The 12,825-nt window shown below is 40.5% G+C and overlaps 1 protein-coding gene across 2 annotated transcripts in view; it reads right to left on the bottom strand.

The window, feature by feature from the left end:
* plxnd1 (plexin D1) overlaps nucleotides 1-12,825 on the bottom strand; it is a 71,278-nt gene that overhangs the window by 49,939 nt on the left and 8,514 nt on the right. For both annotated transcript variants that reach the window (XM_006796431.3, XM_006796432.3), the window contains exons 3-7: nucleotides 11,766-11,897; nucleotides 10,484-10,584; nucleotides 4,387-4,516; nucleotides 938-1,115; nucleotides 561-669 (exon numbers count right to left, since the gene is read on the bottom strand). In XM_006796431.3, coding sequence (XP_006796494.2) covers nucleotides 561-669; nucleotides 938-1,115; nucleotides 4,387-4,516; nucleotides 10,484-10,584; nucleotides 11,766-11,897 — 650 coding nt within the window. The remainder of the gene's footprint in view (nucleotides 1-560; nucleotides 670-937; nucleotides 1,116-4,386; nucleotides 4,517-10,483; nucleotides 10,585-11,765; nucleotides 11,898-12,825) is intronic.

Genomic DNA, 12,825 nt, shown 5'->3' with positions numbered 1-12,825 from the left:
ATCTTTGATTGGAAGTAATTAAAAAAAAGTAGTAAAAGTAGTATTAAGTATTAGATGTAGAAAAACCCAAATGAAATGTCACCATATGAGGATGAGGAGGCTCGGGAGGTTAAAGGAACTGTTTAGCTGCCTGATCAAACATGACTGGTCAATACTTGGACAGCAAACAGAACCAAAAGCCTGAGGCCCCAATAATCATGTCCTCCAAATGCAGATGGTCAATATTCATATCCAGATACTTATTTAAACAGATAAGGTGGAGACACTGATTTGCTCCTTAACAATGCACTAACATAGCATATGCTTAATTTACATGAAAACCCTAATCATGCTAGTATTTTATGTCTAAATCTGGTGAAAGTTGAAATTCAAAGGGTTGCATAAAGAATGTAGTGGAGGAATAAATATAAAGTAGTATAAACTATACTTCCTGAAAATTGTACAGTACTTGAGAAAATGTAACATTCACCACTGCATCAATGCAAATGTGACTGCATGTAAACGCATCACTAACTGGTTAAATCAAGATAAACCAAAGTGATATTAAAAGTGTGACTCACGGTGTCTTCGGATGTATTTTTCCAGTCCTCTCGCAGTCATAGATGATGAAGCTCCCAGATACCACAGATGTGCCATTTACTTTTATCGCCACAGAAACCGTCAGGTGATCTGAAGAAACAAAAGAATGTACACAACAGCGTATGTGACAACCGCTGGAGATGATATCATCCTCATAACACAAACTAGACAACAGCACATCCTGACGTTACACTGACTTTGCCGCTTTTTGAAGAGATGAAAGGGGAAATTGGATTTGTTCGTATAAAAAAACTAATCAAATACCATAACTGTCCTTAACTCTCCATAAATGTGTGGAAAAACATGGCTGGCAGCTTAGCAAAAAAAAAGCCAAATGGTTGCCTGTTTGCAGTCCCACCTTTGCCGGGGAGGATTGGTTGATAGCTTTTTCGAGGGAGGAGAGGGCAGGTTTGGATCTGAGAGGGACCGGAGTCCAGGTGCACCGTGGCGACTGTAGAAACCCCCGGCTCGTATTCACACTCCACCCGGGAGCCAATCAGATCAGGAACGCTGCCGTTTATCAAGATGCCAACATCCTGCGGCAAAAACACATATAGCAATATAAATAGCTGCTCGTCTTCATCAAAATTAATTAGAAACCTGAATCCCCTGAACGCACAAACATCGACTCCAATACTCCTTAACAGAGAGTGAATGGTGTTGGCATTACTTCAACTTTGTTCAAGAGTTTAAGTAGAAAAATAAAGAAACTAATGTGCAATGAAGAAACAGATGGCACAGTGCTACATTCACATCTAAATCTGGGTATGTGATGAAGTATGACAGACGTATAATGAGAAACATAACACCTCACTGACATGACTGAATTTCAGCTAAATGATTTCAATGTGAGAAAACTAAGGGTGGGATGGTGGGAGAAGGCAAGGATTGTTAAGTAGAGAGGAAGGAGCAAGGTGACATATTCTGCAGCCCAGCAGGTAGGAACTGAAGCAGCCGACGGCATGTGCTTACTTGTCTTAAAAATCTTCTCCATTGTTTAGTGGAATTGATCATTTCCTGCCTAAGGCCCTGACTTCCTGCCTGCTGCTTCCTGCTTTTGGGGAGACAACCTTGAGTGGAGTTTCCTGTTGATGAAGGATGCCTTTGGCAGCGGCAGCTGGAGGACCAGCCACACTGACCCTCATTACAAGCAAATATCCACAATTAATGAACCAATTAATGACCTGTCGTCTCCGAGTCAAGTCCAATTATGATCTGTAATTAAAGGTCAACTATATCTGAGGTGTCAAATTTCCCTGAGCTAATTATCACATTGTTATCTTTTGTTACACGATATAATGACTGTTAAGAATTACTGAAAACAACAGTTTTGAAGCTATACCCCATAAGTAGGTGATGCAGTCACTCTTTTAACCAGGATATATTATCCTGCCAAGTCTGATTAAGGTAGTGGTCCATGAAATACCACTTAAAAACACCTGCAAAGCTACGGGTGAAGATTTTAATGGGTAAGCTCATTATTAATGCACAAAAGGTACTAATGAAGCCTGACTAGCTCTCAGATATACTTAAAAGTTGAGTTAAATGCGTGTTTTCCATTAGTACAACAGACAATGGTAAAGGTAAAGGCGATTGGAAACATGTACAAATACTATAGAGTAAGCTGACATTGGAAAGTCACCGCAAATTACTTTTTAAATAACTGATAAAACATATTTTTCTGTCTGCAAAGCAGCAAAACACTATTTACTATTAATCTGCATTTAATTTTACCAATTTTAGTTACAGCTAAATATAAAAATAAATAATAGATGTGGTGCTGGTGCATTTTGGACCATCGCCAATGAAATCTGACAAATATTATGGCTGCCTGAGAAGATCAGCAAAGAAATCAGTGCTTCAGTTTTTTGAGCGTGAAACTTCTTTATTCTTCTTTCTTCTTTATTAGTGTGTTGCTTAGCACAAATGACCAGGTATCTGTGTCTTTGTGTTGCTCCTATACAGTCTTTTAAATAAAGCTTGTCTCCTATGCTAACAAGTGTCACTGAACTGGACCTCTTTGCCGTTTTGATGATGTTGATACCTTTTTTGGAGCATTTATCATGGATTTACTAGAAAAAATACGTTGCTTCTAGGTTATGATCAATTCAAGAAGTTTTTCCCCTAATTTTGTTAAATAAAATACCATTTAGCTCTGTTATAAACAAATGAAAACACAAATAATTTAGAAATCTGTGAAAAAAAAGTTGTTACAACTAAAAATAATATTGTTATTTATTAGCCAAAAAAGAAAATGATATAATCTGTCATACTCAGATTTGAGCCAGTACACTGAACTTGTATGAGAAATCATAAATTAATCAGCGTAGCGTTCAACCACTAAAGCTAATTTTTCCAATTAGTAAAGGCAGAAAATTCCCACAGTTTGGCTTGTTAATCAAAAAACAATCATCTGCTTAAAAAAAAAGTAATTCATGGGTAATAACAATAATTATATTTTAGAATTAAAATGATCATTTCAATTAAAGAGCTTGCATGTACTGGTGTATTAACCACTACAGAAACATAGAAAATGATTTGGGTAATTACCAGTACTGGTAATTTAGGGTAGTTTTGGCATGAACCTTAAATTGGGTGGTGGACTAATATACAACTGCTAGCACCTATACAGTCTTTGAATGCTGCTAAAAGCCTTTAGCTGATCGGGAGGAGACACAAACCCAGCCTCAGGGGGTCACGAGCTAGTGTAGTCTTCATGCGGGTCCCTAGTCCAGACAAATGGGAGGGTTACATGAGGGAGGGCATCCGGCATAAAAACTGTGCTAAATCAAATATGCGTGTCCATCTGCTGTGACGACCACTTGGGAAATAAAGGAATAGCTGAAAGTACCAGACTAGCCTCAGCCTATAACTCTGTACTCCAGCCTCTTATCCATATTAAAACCAATGGAGGATGTCATTTCAACATTGTTGAGACACCTGGCAAAGTTCTTGTTTCAATTTCTTTGCTGGGTCAGTAGAAAACATTAAGGAGAAATTTGCACCGATAACTTCCTGCAACCATGAGCACGAATAAATATAGATGCACTTTAGATTTTTGACATTTGACTTGTTGAATTTTTCAAAAACCCAGTAAAACAGTGGACTGAGGTTACAGTAACATTTCTGTATCATAGTCCATCAGATCAACTCACGTATTCAGTCCAAGACATTTTCTAGCTTATATAGGATGTTTCCAGAATTTAGACAGATTTTTTATTTTTCAGGCTCTGTAGTTCAAAACATTCAATTTGATTCAAACAGTGATCAGATATTGCCAAGTCTCAGCTTTGATTTTAGTCCGTGCTAAAAGAACTACGAGGGCTTTTCAAACACAGTAGTCATATATCAAAGGTTCAAAAGCAGTCGCACAATCGACTACCAAATATTTCTGTGTGTCAGCTGTGTGTTGTTCCGTTCAACATAAAAGAGCTTCCATATGGCTCAGAGTTGAGGGCGTAGCTATAAACAGTGAACATGGACAGCAACATTTTTTAAAAGCTGGAAAAAAAGCAGATGAATGCTAGCGTTACATAAACGTATGCATTCACTTTAAGCAGAAAGTTGTGATGGTGGAAGAAGCTGCAGTAGCACACGCCACTGGCACTTTATTTTATTAGCTGAGTAATAATAATAGTCTGTGCTGTAATGGTGAGAGGTGTCAGATTATAAATGTGGTCATGAGACATCAGCTTTAAATAAACTGTCCCCATTGCAGCCATAACTTTGTGAAGATCAACAGCAGTGCCTGTCTGACTTGTGAAAAGCATGTGACGGTAACAATAACATACAACGAGTTCACAGCACCTTGATGTCTGCCGAGATGCTAATCTCTGCGGGTGTCAGGGTCATGGAAGGACACTGTTGGGGGCCTTCACCCATGCTGATCCAAGAACGGGCCAGCAGCCCCTGAGCGCACTCCTTCTGGATGGTACATCTGGACAGAAAGAAACAAAATGAACATCATATCTGCTGCATCATGTGTGTTACATTTTCATGTTGAATCTGTTGAGATTAGATTAAAGGAAGAAGAGCTTCAACATGTTCTGTATGGCCTAAACTTCAAGGCCATGCACATGTTGCTTTGCTCGTCCAGTATCAGATTATGATAAAATAACTGCTTATCATTCCTGCAGCTGGTAATCTAGACCACTAGACAGCCATATGGGTTTGTGAATCCAGAACTTCAAGGTCGTATGTGTCAAACTCAGCGCCTACAAGTCTAATCTGGTCCTTTTTAAAAAAAGAAAAATAATTTCTGCACATCACTAGGTTCTCAAAAAATGTTGCCCTGAACAGTAGGTGTGATGGTACTGTGCTTTTTGTTGTAGTTTCAGTTCAGTGGCTTTTCTATGTATCTTTGTCTTCCTACTTCTGATGGTTGTTTCTCCTTTTGTCCTGTCTGCACCTGCATCTGGTTTCCCTTCTTTGTGACTACCCACCACGCCCTCGGGAGTTTCACCTGCGTCCAGTCAGCTGTGCGTGCAAATACTCATGTCTCTCCCTTTTTATTTGTCCCACTGTTGCTCCCCAAAGTCTTTGTGTTCTACTAGATTCATGATTTTTTCTCTGAGTTGTTTTCATCTTTCAATAAAGCTTTTTTTTTTTTTTTTTTCTTTTGTAGGTTCAGACTGCCTCTGGTCTATATTTGGGTCCTACCTACAGAGAAACTTCGAGGGTAAAGAGAAGGCTGGCTATGAGGCGTGTGCGTCATCATTTTGATTCGGGTCTGTGAAATTGGTTCTTGTGAATAGGTTATATGGTAGCCTTGTAGAACTGCACAAGGAACAGAATAGTTTTGCTTGACTAAATGGTGTGAAGGTCAAACAACATTTAAGCTGACTGGCTGAGGGCTTTTCAAATTTTAGGTGTGAGGGCTATATGAGACATGCATTTTTGATTAAAAACTGCATATAAATAAACCATGTATGACTGTTAAAGTGATTCCCATTACCGATTGTGAACCTTGATGAAACCATGTTTGACACCCCTGTTCAAGGTCAACTTTATATTCTTTGTGAGGTGAGTTTGTGTTTTCATTTCATTCCTGGAGTTGACGAATTCTCTCCACTGGGTTTCATGGTCTGCTTGCTGCAGATTTATGAGGTGCTCTGGTCTCCTAATGTCACATTCAGACTTTGGCTGTCAGTTTGGCTGGCTCGACACAAGAGACTACTTGACCTTAGGTCATATGCATTGCTATGGTAACCCATCCCACAGGCACAGTTACAGATAGCAGAATGACAAAACTACCAGTCTGATTCTTAGTCTGTTTGGACCAACAGTGCATCTAGGAATATGAACGCTGGACACATGTAAAGCAGTACCATACATACAGTCGTGTGTATGTGCGCAATCTGCGAGTATAATGAATGCCTGGGACATAAGAATTGTAAAAGGGCACTCAACAAGCAAGGTGGCGTCACACCCTGACTTCTGCTTCACTAATGAACTTCACCATTGGCACAGAGCTCAGTTCATCTGCAGTGCAGACTGAAAGGACAAAGTGACCTCAGAGTAAGGAGAAAAAGAAGAGGCCCCATCTAGCAATGACCTAACACGGTACATAATGAGTTTGGCACGTCCCACTTCCCTTCTATACTTTCACAGTTGTTTTAAAATAAAGTGTGTCTTTTTGTGCCTGCGCGGCTGTAAGCGTGAGTGTTTGTGTCCGAGAAAGTCAGTGTCCACATTGTCAGTCCCAGCAGCACAGAGGGACTCAGAGGGGCCTGAGGTCAGCTGCTCAACTAAAAATAGAAATAAAGGGCTTTACAAGCCAGAGGTTGTGATCTGTTTTTTAACTTCCTTTAAGGAAAATAAACACTTCTCTGTTTTTCAGTTCATGAATTTGGTCTAGTATCAAATATTCTAACAATTATGTCCTCAGATAAGGACTCTTAATAACACACATTCATAACACACATATAAAAGATAGTTTTTTAATAATTGTATTAACATCAATGACTTGCCAAATATAAGCAAGTCACTGTGGAAATGTTAGCATGATAGCATTTTACTCAATAGTCGATACTCTCTTCAGTCAAAACTCCAAAGGTACTGAGGTGTGATGCTCCCATCATGTCTTTGAAATTATTATTACAAACCTATAGTTGCCAGTAATCATTTATATATGTTGAGATTATGAAATAAAACCACTTCCATTTGGGTCATTATCAAGTGCAAACCTCCAGGGCTGAAAAATTTGTACCTCTTGTGCATTTCCATCAGTAGCCACTTGAGTCTGGCTCTCGAAGCGAATCAATCCCCAGAGATTTCCATTTTAAAATGCCTGACTTCAGCAATTAAAATAAAATGCCAATTATAGTAACTTTATGAAACCAGTGTTTGTATTTTGTTTGATTGCTTGGGTTTTGTAGAATTCATTTCGACTGAGACGGCTATTTTTTAGTACTTTATTTGTGTGCTGCTTCAAACTGATTAGCAGATGTGGTCATGATAAAATGAAACTCCATCCTGACCAACAACACGTCACATATTACACCATCATGTCTTTATTTATTGAATAAAAATTCAGACAAAATGCAGAAACGATGCATGAAAAGTACACCATCACTGCTTCCACAGGAATTCAGAGGGTAGGGAGCAGTTGCTGCTAATCAAATACACTCGATTTAACTGATCATCAGCAAGTGTGAGCACCTCTATGAAAGCAAATGTTTTGGCAATTTACTGGTGTGAAGCACTCAGTTGCCAATGCCAAGGAGGAAAACAATGTCCTTAAATTAGCAACTGCTGTTGCAGTCTGGGAAGGGTTAGATCACTGTTTGGCCATATTAGCGGACGGTGCCACATATGGAGAAAACCAAACACAGGATATCAGCAAAAAACCCTCATACCAGCTGTCAAGCATGGTGGTGGAGGGGTGATGATTTATTTTGCAGCTACACGACCTGGGCACCTTGCAGTCATTAAGTCAACTATGAACTCCTCTGTATACCAACATATTATAGAGTCAAAAGTGAGGCCACCTGTTTGACAGCTAAAAGTTGGCCCAAATTAGGTCACGCAACAGCACAATGATCCCGAGCACAGCAGCGAATCTACAACAGAACGGCTGACAAAGCAAAGAATCAAGGTGTTGCAATGGCTCTGTCAAAATCCAGACCTTATGAAAGCTGTGCACTGATGAACCTCAATGAACTGAAGCAACGATGTAAAGACGAGAAGGCCCAAATTGCTCCACAACAATGTGAGAGAGTGATTAAGTCACACCAAAAAGAATTAATTCCAGTATATTTAAGTACATTTCATTTTTCACACACTGCTTCTGCATTTCTTTTAGTTTTTGTTAAATAAAAAGTGACACTGTGTGACATATCCTGTGTTGCTCATTTGAGATTATATTTACCTGATTATGAGACCTATAAGACCGCGTCTGTGCATTTTAGCAATCTTTTATGGATTCATTTTTCTAAACAAACTTGTACATCTTAGCTGATAAGTTAGTTCTTCATCCTCTTCTCTGTCTAAGATCACATCTGGCATCTTCCTTGTTTATTTTATCCAGTAAACTCAAGATTGTATCTTTAAGTGCTGAATAGCTCATAAATACCAGTTGGTATGAAATGAAGCACGCATCCAGGAAACGTACAGACTCGCAGTCTCAAGTGATCATCAGCAAAGCAGCATGTGAGCTGAAACAATTGGTTTCTAAAATGCACCAAGTTGCTCAGATTGTATCTTTTTATTCTTTCTTAAAATGGATGCAAACAGTACATAACCTGCTAATTCAAACACCTACTTGATCAAGAGCAGCAGTGAGAAGAAATTAATTCAAAGTACTTTTCTTTTCTCTAATAGTCTGGAAGACCAAATAAACATACAACAGGTACACACGTACGCACTCATCCTCAGCCCCACTGCAGCCCGCTGACTTTAAAAGCTTTTCAAACAGCTCCTTAAAATAAACAGAGCCAACATATGCAGCTAAAATATGACCTGAGAAAACTCATCACCTCCTAAGTGTCTGAACGTCAGTGAGACTGTTAAACAGCAGGAGAACATATGAGCTTCTAAACGCACAAACAGACACAAACACATACAGGCAGACACACAAATGTCGCTGTGAGATAAGCACATGCAGATAAGCATGATAATTTGTGAACAGCAAAGACTGCGTGTGATGCATAATTTGATTCAAATAAAGATATTTAAGTGCTTTCTTGTGACATGTGGCAGATTAGACCAGCACCAGCATGAAAAGAGTGATCAAGGACCGAGCTTTATCTCTGGTGGAGGAACTAGCTCTCTTCTTCAGACAACAATGGAGCATCCAACAAGCGAACAGATATGTTTTCATGCTCACACTACACGCGGACGTGCAGAAAGACGTCAGAGCCATGCGTAAAATTGAGCAGGCACCCACAGAGACAGTGGTGGCTTCACAGATTGTGAGATCTTGACTCCCCCCACCGTCCTCAGTGCCACCGTCCTCAGTGTCTGTAGTTGAATGAGACAGTGAGGTGATAGAGGAAACCATCCACCCCCACACATCAACCCCCTGATCCCCTGGGCTCTGGGGCCACAGCGCCAACCCAGCGGCCAGTACGACTGGCCAAACAGTGCATCAAAAACACGCACACACTCATGACATCAGCTCCCTGGTCTCCGTTAGCCAGACAGCGTCACACACTCACGCTGACACTTACACACAGGCTTACACACTTTGACATTTCCTTGTCAAAAGAACCAGTGTGCGCTCTCCCTCCCACCACCATCATCACAATCAACGCTCCTTTGTAGAGGGATAGAGAAGAGGACAAGGGCACTGGGAGAGGAGAAGACAAGGACTAGAGGGAGGTTTAGAGAGGGATGGCTAAATTCTCAAAAGCTACTGGAAAATACGAGGGCAGGAAAAGGGGAAAAAAAAAACCCAAGCAGAAGACAGCGAGAATCACAAGGGTAAAAAAATGCAGCGAAGCGAGAAAGGGACTGGGATAAAGAGACGACAGATAGATAAATAAGGAGAGGAGGGGAGATGACAGGGAGACAGTCTGACCACATACACATAAACACATAACACTCATCAGTTCCACTCTTCCAGCTCTGAATGGCCCCTGGCAATGCAAGAGCCTCCAGAGCCGCGCCACAGCTCATCACAAAATTCGCTATCTCGTCTGATCTGCTTTAATCACCAAGCAACTCGCACGCAGACAAACAACTGGCAAACAAACACAGCTCGACACAACACATATTCTCCCCAGAAGCCAGTGAATGCACGGCCAGAGAGCCAGTCCTGACAGAGCCACATTAATCACAGTGTACTCTCACTCGCTCACAGTTACACTTCAGCCAAGTCACTCCTCGCTGGGCGCTCCCAGCCTGTCACTCCCTCCCCAAACAACTAAAGAACCAGGGGAGCGCTCCAAACAATGATGTTACTCTCGAGTCTGCAGCCTAATGAAAAGCAAATCAATTCTGCTCAATCCAACAACACTCTTCCAACCCCAAAACACACTCGGTTTCAGCCACTGCTCATTCAGCTGGGCGACATTTTGAAACTGAAAAACGAGAATGATGAAAAAAAGCAAACAAGCCTCCGTGGGTTTGATTCATGCAAATGCTTCAAGTAATAAAACGACCAACGATCGTTATTGCTCTGTGCCATCAGTCTATTCTGGAATCGATGCGCCTTTCATATAAACAGCTGACCTCTTTTTCAAAGCAGAGATTTTTGCTTTACGTCAAAAAGCATGCGGCATGTGTGCGCGCGAAACCGAGCGTCTGATAATTTGATTGAATTATGCTTAACTGGCACCAAAGGAGAGGCTGGGAGGGTCAGACAAACAAGTCTGAGGATGACAGTTAAAGAAACAGAAGGAGACACTGCGTCTTTGTGTGTTTGTGTGCGTACGTGCATGTGTGTACGTGCTGTGGTTCTTACCTATTCTCCAGTGTGCACCAACCACAATGGGCGTCACCTGCTCCCAAACAGTCACTGCAGCTCTTCCACTGATCACAATCTGCCACTTTTACTCTCAGCATCTGCACATCAATGCACAGAAGCAAACATGAGCACACAATCATGTTCAGGGGCGGCCAAAAAGTGGAAAACAAGTGATTTTGTTACCAAGATGCTGATGGCTGTTAAGAGAACTTAAGAACGATCCTCCTCAAGAATTTTGATAATCTGCTACAGTGTAAGAGTATCACTGCAATTTCGAGTCTCTAGGATTTAAACTACCACCCAGACGAAATATGAATATAATATAATAAGCCCATAATGAAAACCAGCTTACAGGCTCACACATAACTTTTGCATGTCATCATTCAACACTTATTGACAGCAGAAACAAATGAATAAATGTTATGCAATTTTTCAGTAAACACATCATGACATCTAAAGTGTTTATTAATGTATAATAACTGCAGACAGTCTTTCCTAAATAACTCCTACAAAGACATTTGATCTTGACGTTTTCCAAATGCAGATATATTTCACCGATATCCGCTTACAAACAAGCAGATAAAACAATCTCAGAAAATGTAATTACACATTCGTAAACTCCTACGTGCAGTGTACATCTCCTTAAGTTTCTTGAGGCTACCAACCACCTTTTTTTCTTCTTTTTTTGCTGCTTTGTCTATTTGCAGAGCAAACAAATAAGAATACGCTGTAGGTAAACACAGATAGGCAGTTTGAACCTAGGAAGCGAATGCCGGTCTCAGAATGTAAATCCGTTTAAAGGTTGCAGCTAAAATAAATGCCAGCCAATAATAGTGCCAAATTTAATTTAAATCTTAACAATGTCACGGCAAATGTTACCTAAAAAATGTCATGCAGCAGTTTTGTCAGATTCTCAAAAGGAGCTGTAGCGTATTTTCTGTGTGCATGTTAAACTTTGTTTCTGTGACAGGAAGCACAGAGATTTAATAGCAGCACAGACAGCTAACAAACTGATGCACTGTCACTGTGCAGAAACCATAAAGGCCAGAGGTGCAGCCATATCCTGCCCTAAGCCCAACTGTTATCAAACAAATTGGCTTTGAAATGCAGCTCTGAAAGCTTAATGTAGGTCTGCATGCATGTCTGCCTTAACCACAAATATGGTAGTGTTACTGTTAAGTGAACTTAAGGAGGATGTACAGGACGTGACATTCGTGAGGTCTCATTGTGGTTATTATGGTCGCGCTACGTGCTGATATGCCAGCAGGTATAACCTTACATGATGAGATGTCATGACATAAAGAAAGTTGCTGTCGTTGGGATCGAAGGTCATGATGTGGTGTACTGCTTCGTTGGCTCGCAGCTTCAGCATCCACTGATTGGCTGTGGTCATGTTCGGCAGCAGAGTCAGCTGTGAAAAAGAGAGACGCACATGTTGAATTGCAGAGTTGAAACCACATGCAAAGCGGTGCAATTTTTAAAAAAAAATACGACGTTGAGCGCCAATTTCTTCCTTCACATTCATGCAGAAGAGTTTCTCATATGTTCACAACTGCTCAGTGCAACCACAATACTTTTCAGTTGTTTGAGCAGATCGAGTCATTTGCTCAGCAATACCACACAAGAAGCAGGTTTTTTCCCACGTCTGTGTTTGGCAAGAGATACACAAACAAAACTTTTACATCGTGATCACTCCTTGGAGACTACGCCCACCTGTAGCAAGCACCGAGATGTACAGACAACCTTGATTGTGTGATTTTTATTGCACCATATTTTTGGTGTCTTATTATTTGCGTAATGTCAGATGATTTGGCAGTCTACAGTTTTTTGTCTGCCAGCGGTCCAACTGAAAATATGAAATCTAAATCAGCAGCTGGTGCAGTAAAATAAGCAGCCACGATGACTGTCTATTGTTAGATGGTAAGTTAATGTGGTAAAAATGGAGGACCCTGGAACTCTGGACTTTTTGTGTGGTGATTCATATTTTATCTTTAAAATGTGTTTCCAGAAGCCACACTTGTATACAATATCAAATAATATAATATGTAAATGTAAAATAATGTTTATATGGGAAACAGTCACAACTGTGACGCTCACAGGACACAGGTATTAACAGTAACTGACACCCATGTTCATTTCTGTGTGCAGATAAATTCAACACAGATGAAGAGTCAGTGAGCAGCGCTGGGGGTGAAGAATGACATGAAGGCACTACATGCAATTAAAATAGATTAAGTTCAGGAATCATAGCTTTCTGGTAGTTCAGCTACATTCATTGGTGTATAGTCTTTCAAGAACACTATACAGCGGTAAAACTTTGGACCGCTGCTTCTCCACAA

The sequence above is a fragment of the Neolamprologus brichardi genome, chromosome 20 (assembly GCF_056152115.1).
Source record: "Neolamprologus brichardi isolate AB-2024 chromosome 20, ASM5615211v1, whole genome shotgun sequence".
Classification (NCBI taxonomy): Eukaryota; Metazoa; Chordata; class Actinopteri; order Cichliformes; family Cichlidae; genus Neolamprologus; species Neolamprologus brichardi.
Note: the sequence above shows the minus strand (reverse complement) of the source record. Positions and strands in the feature narration are given on the sequence as shown.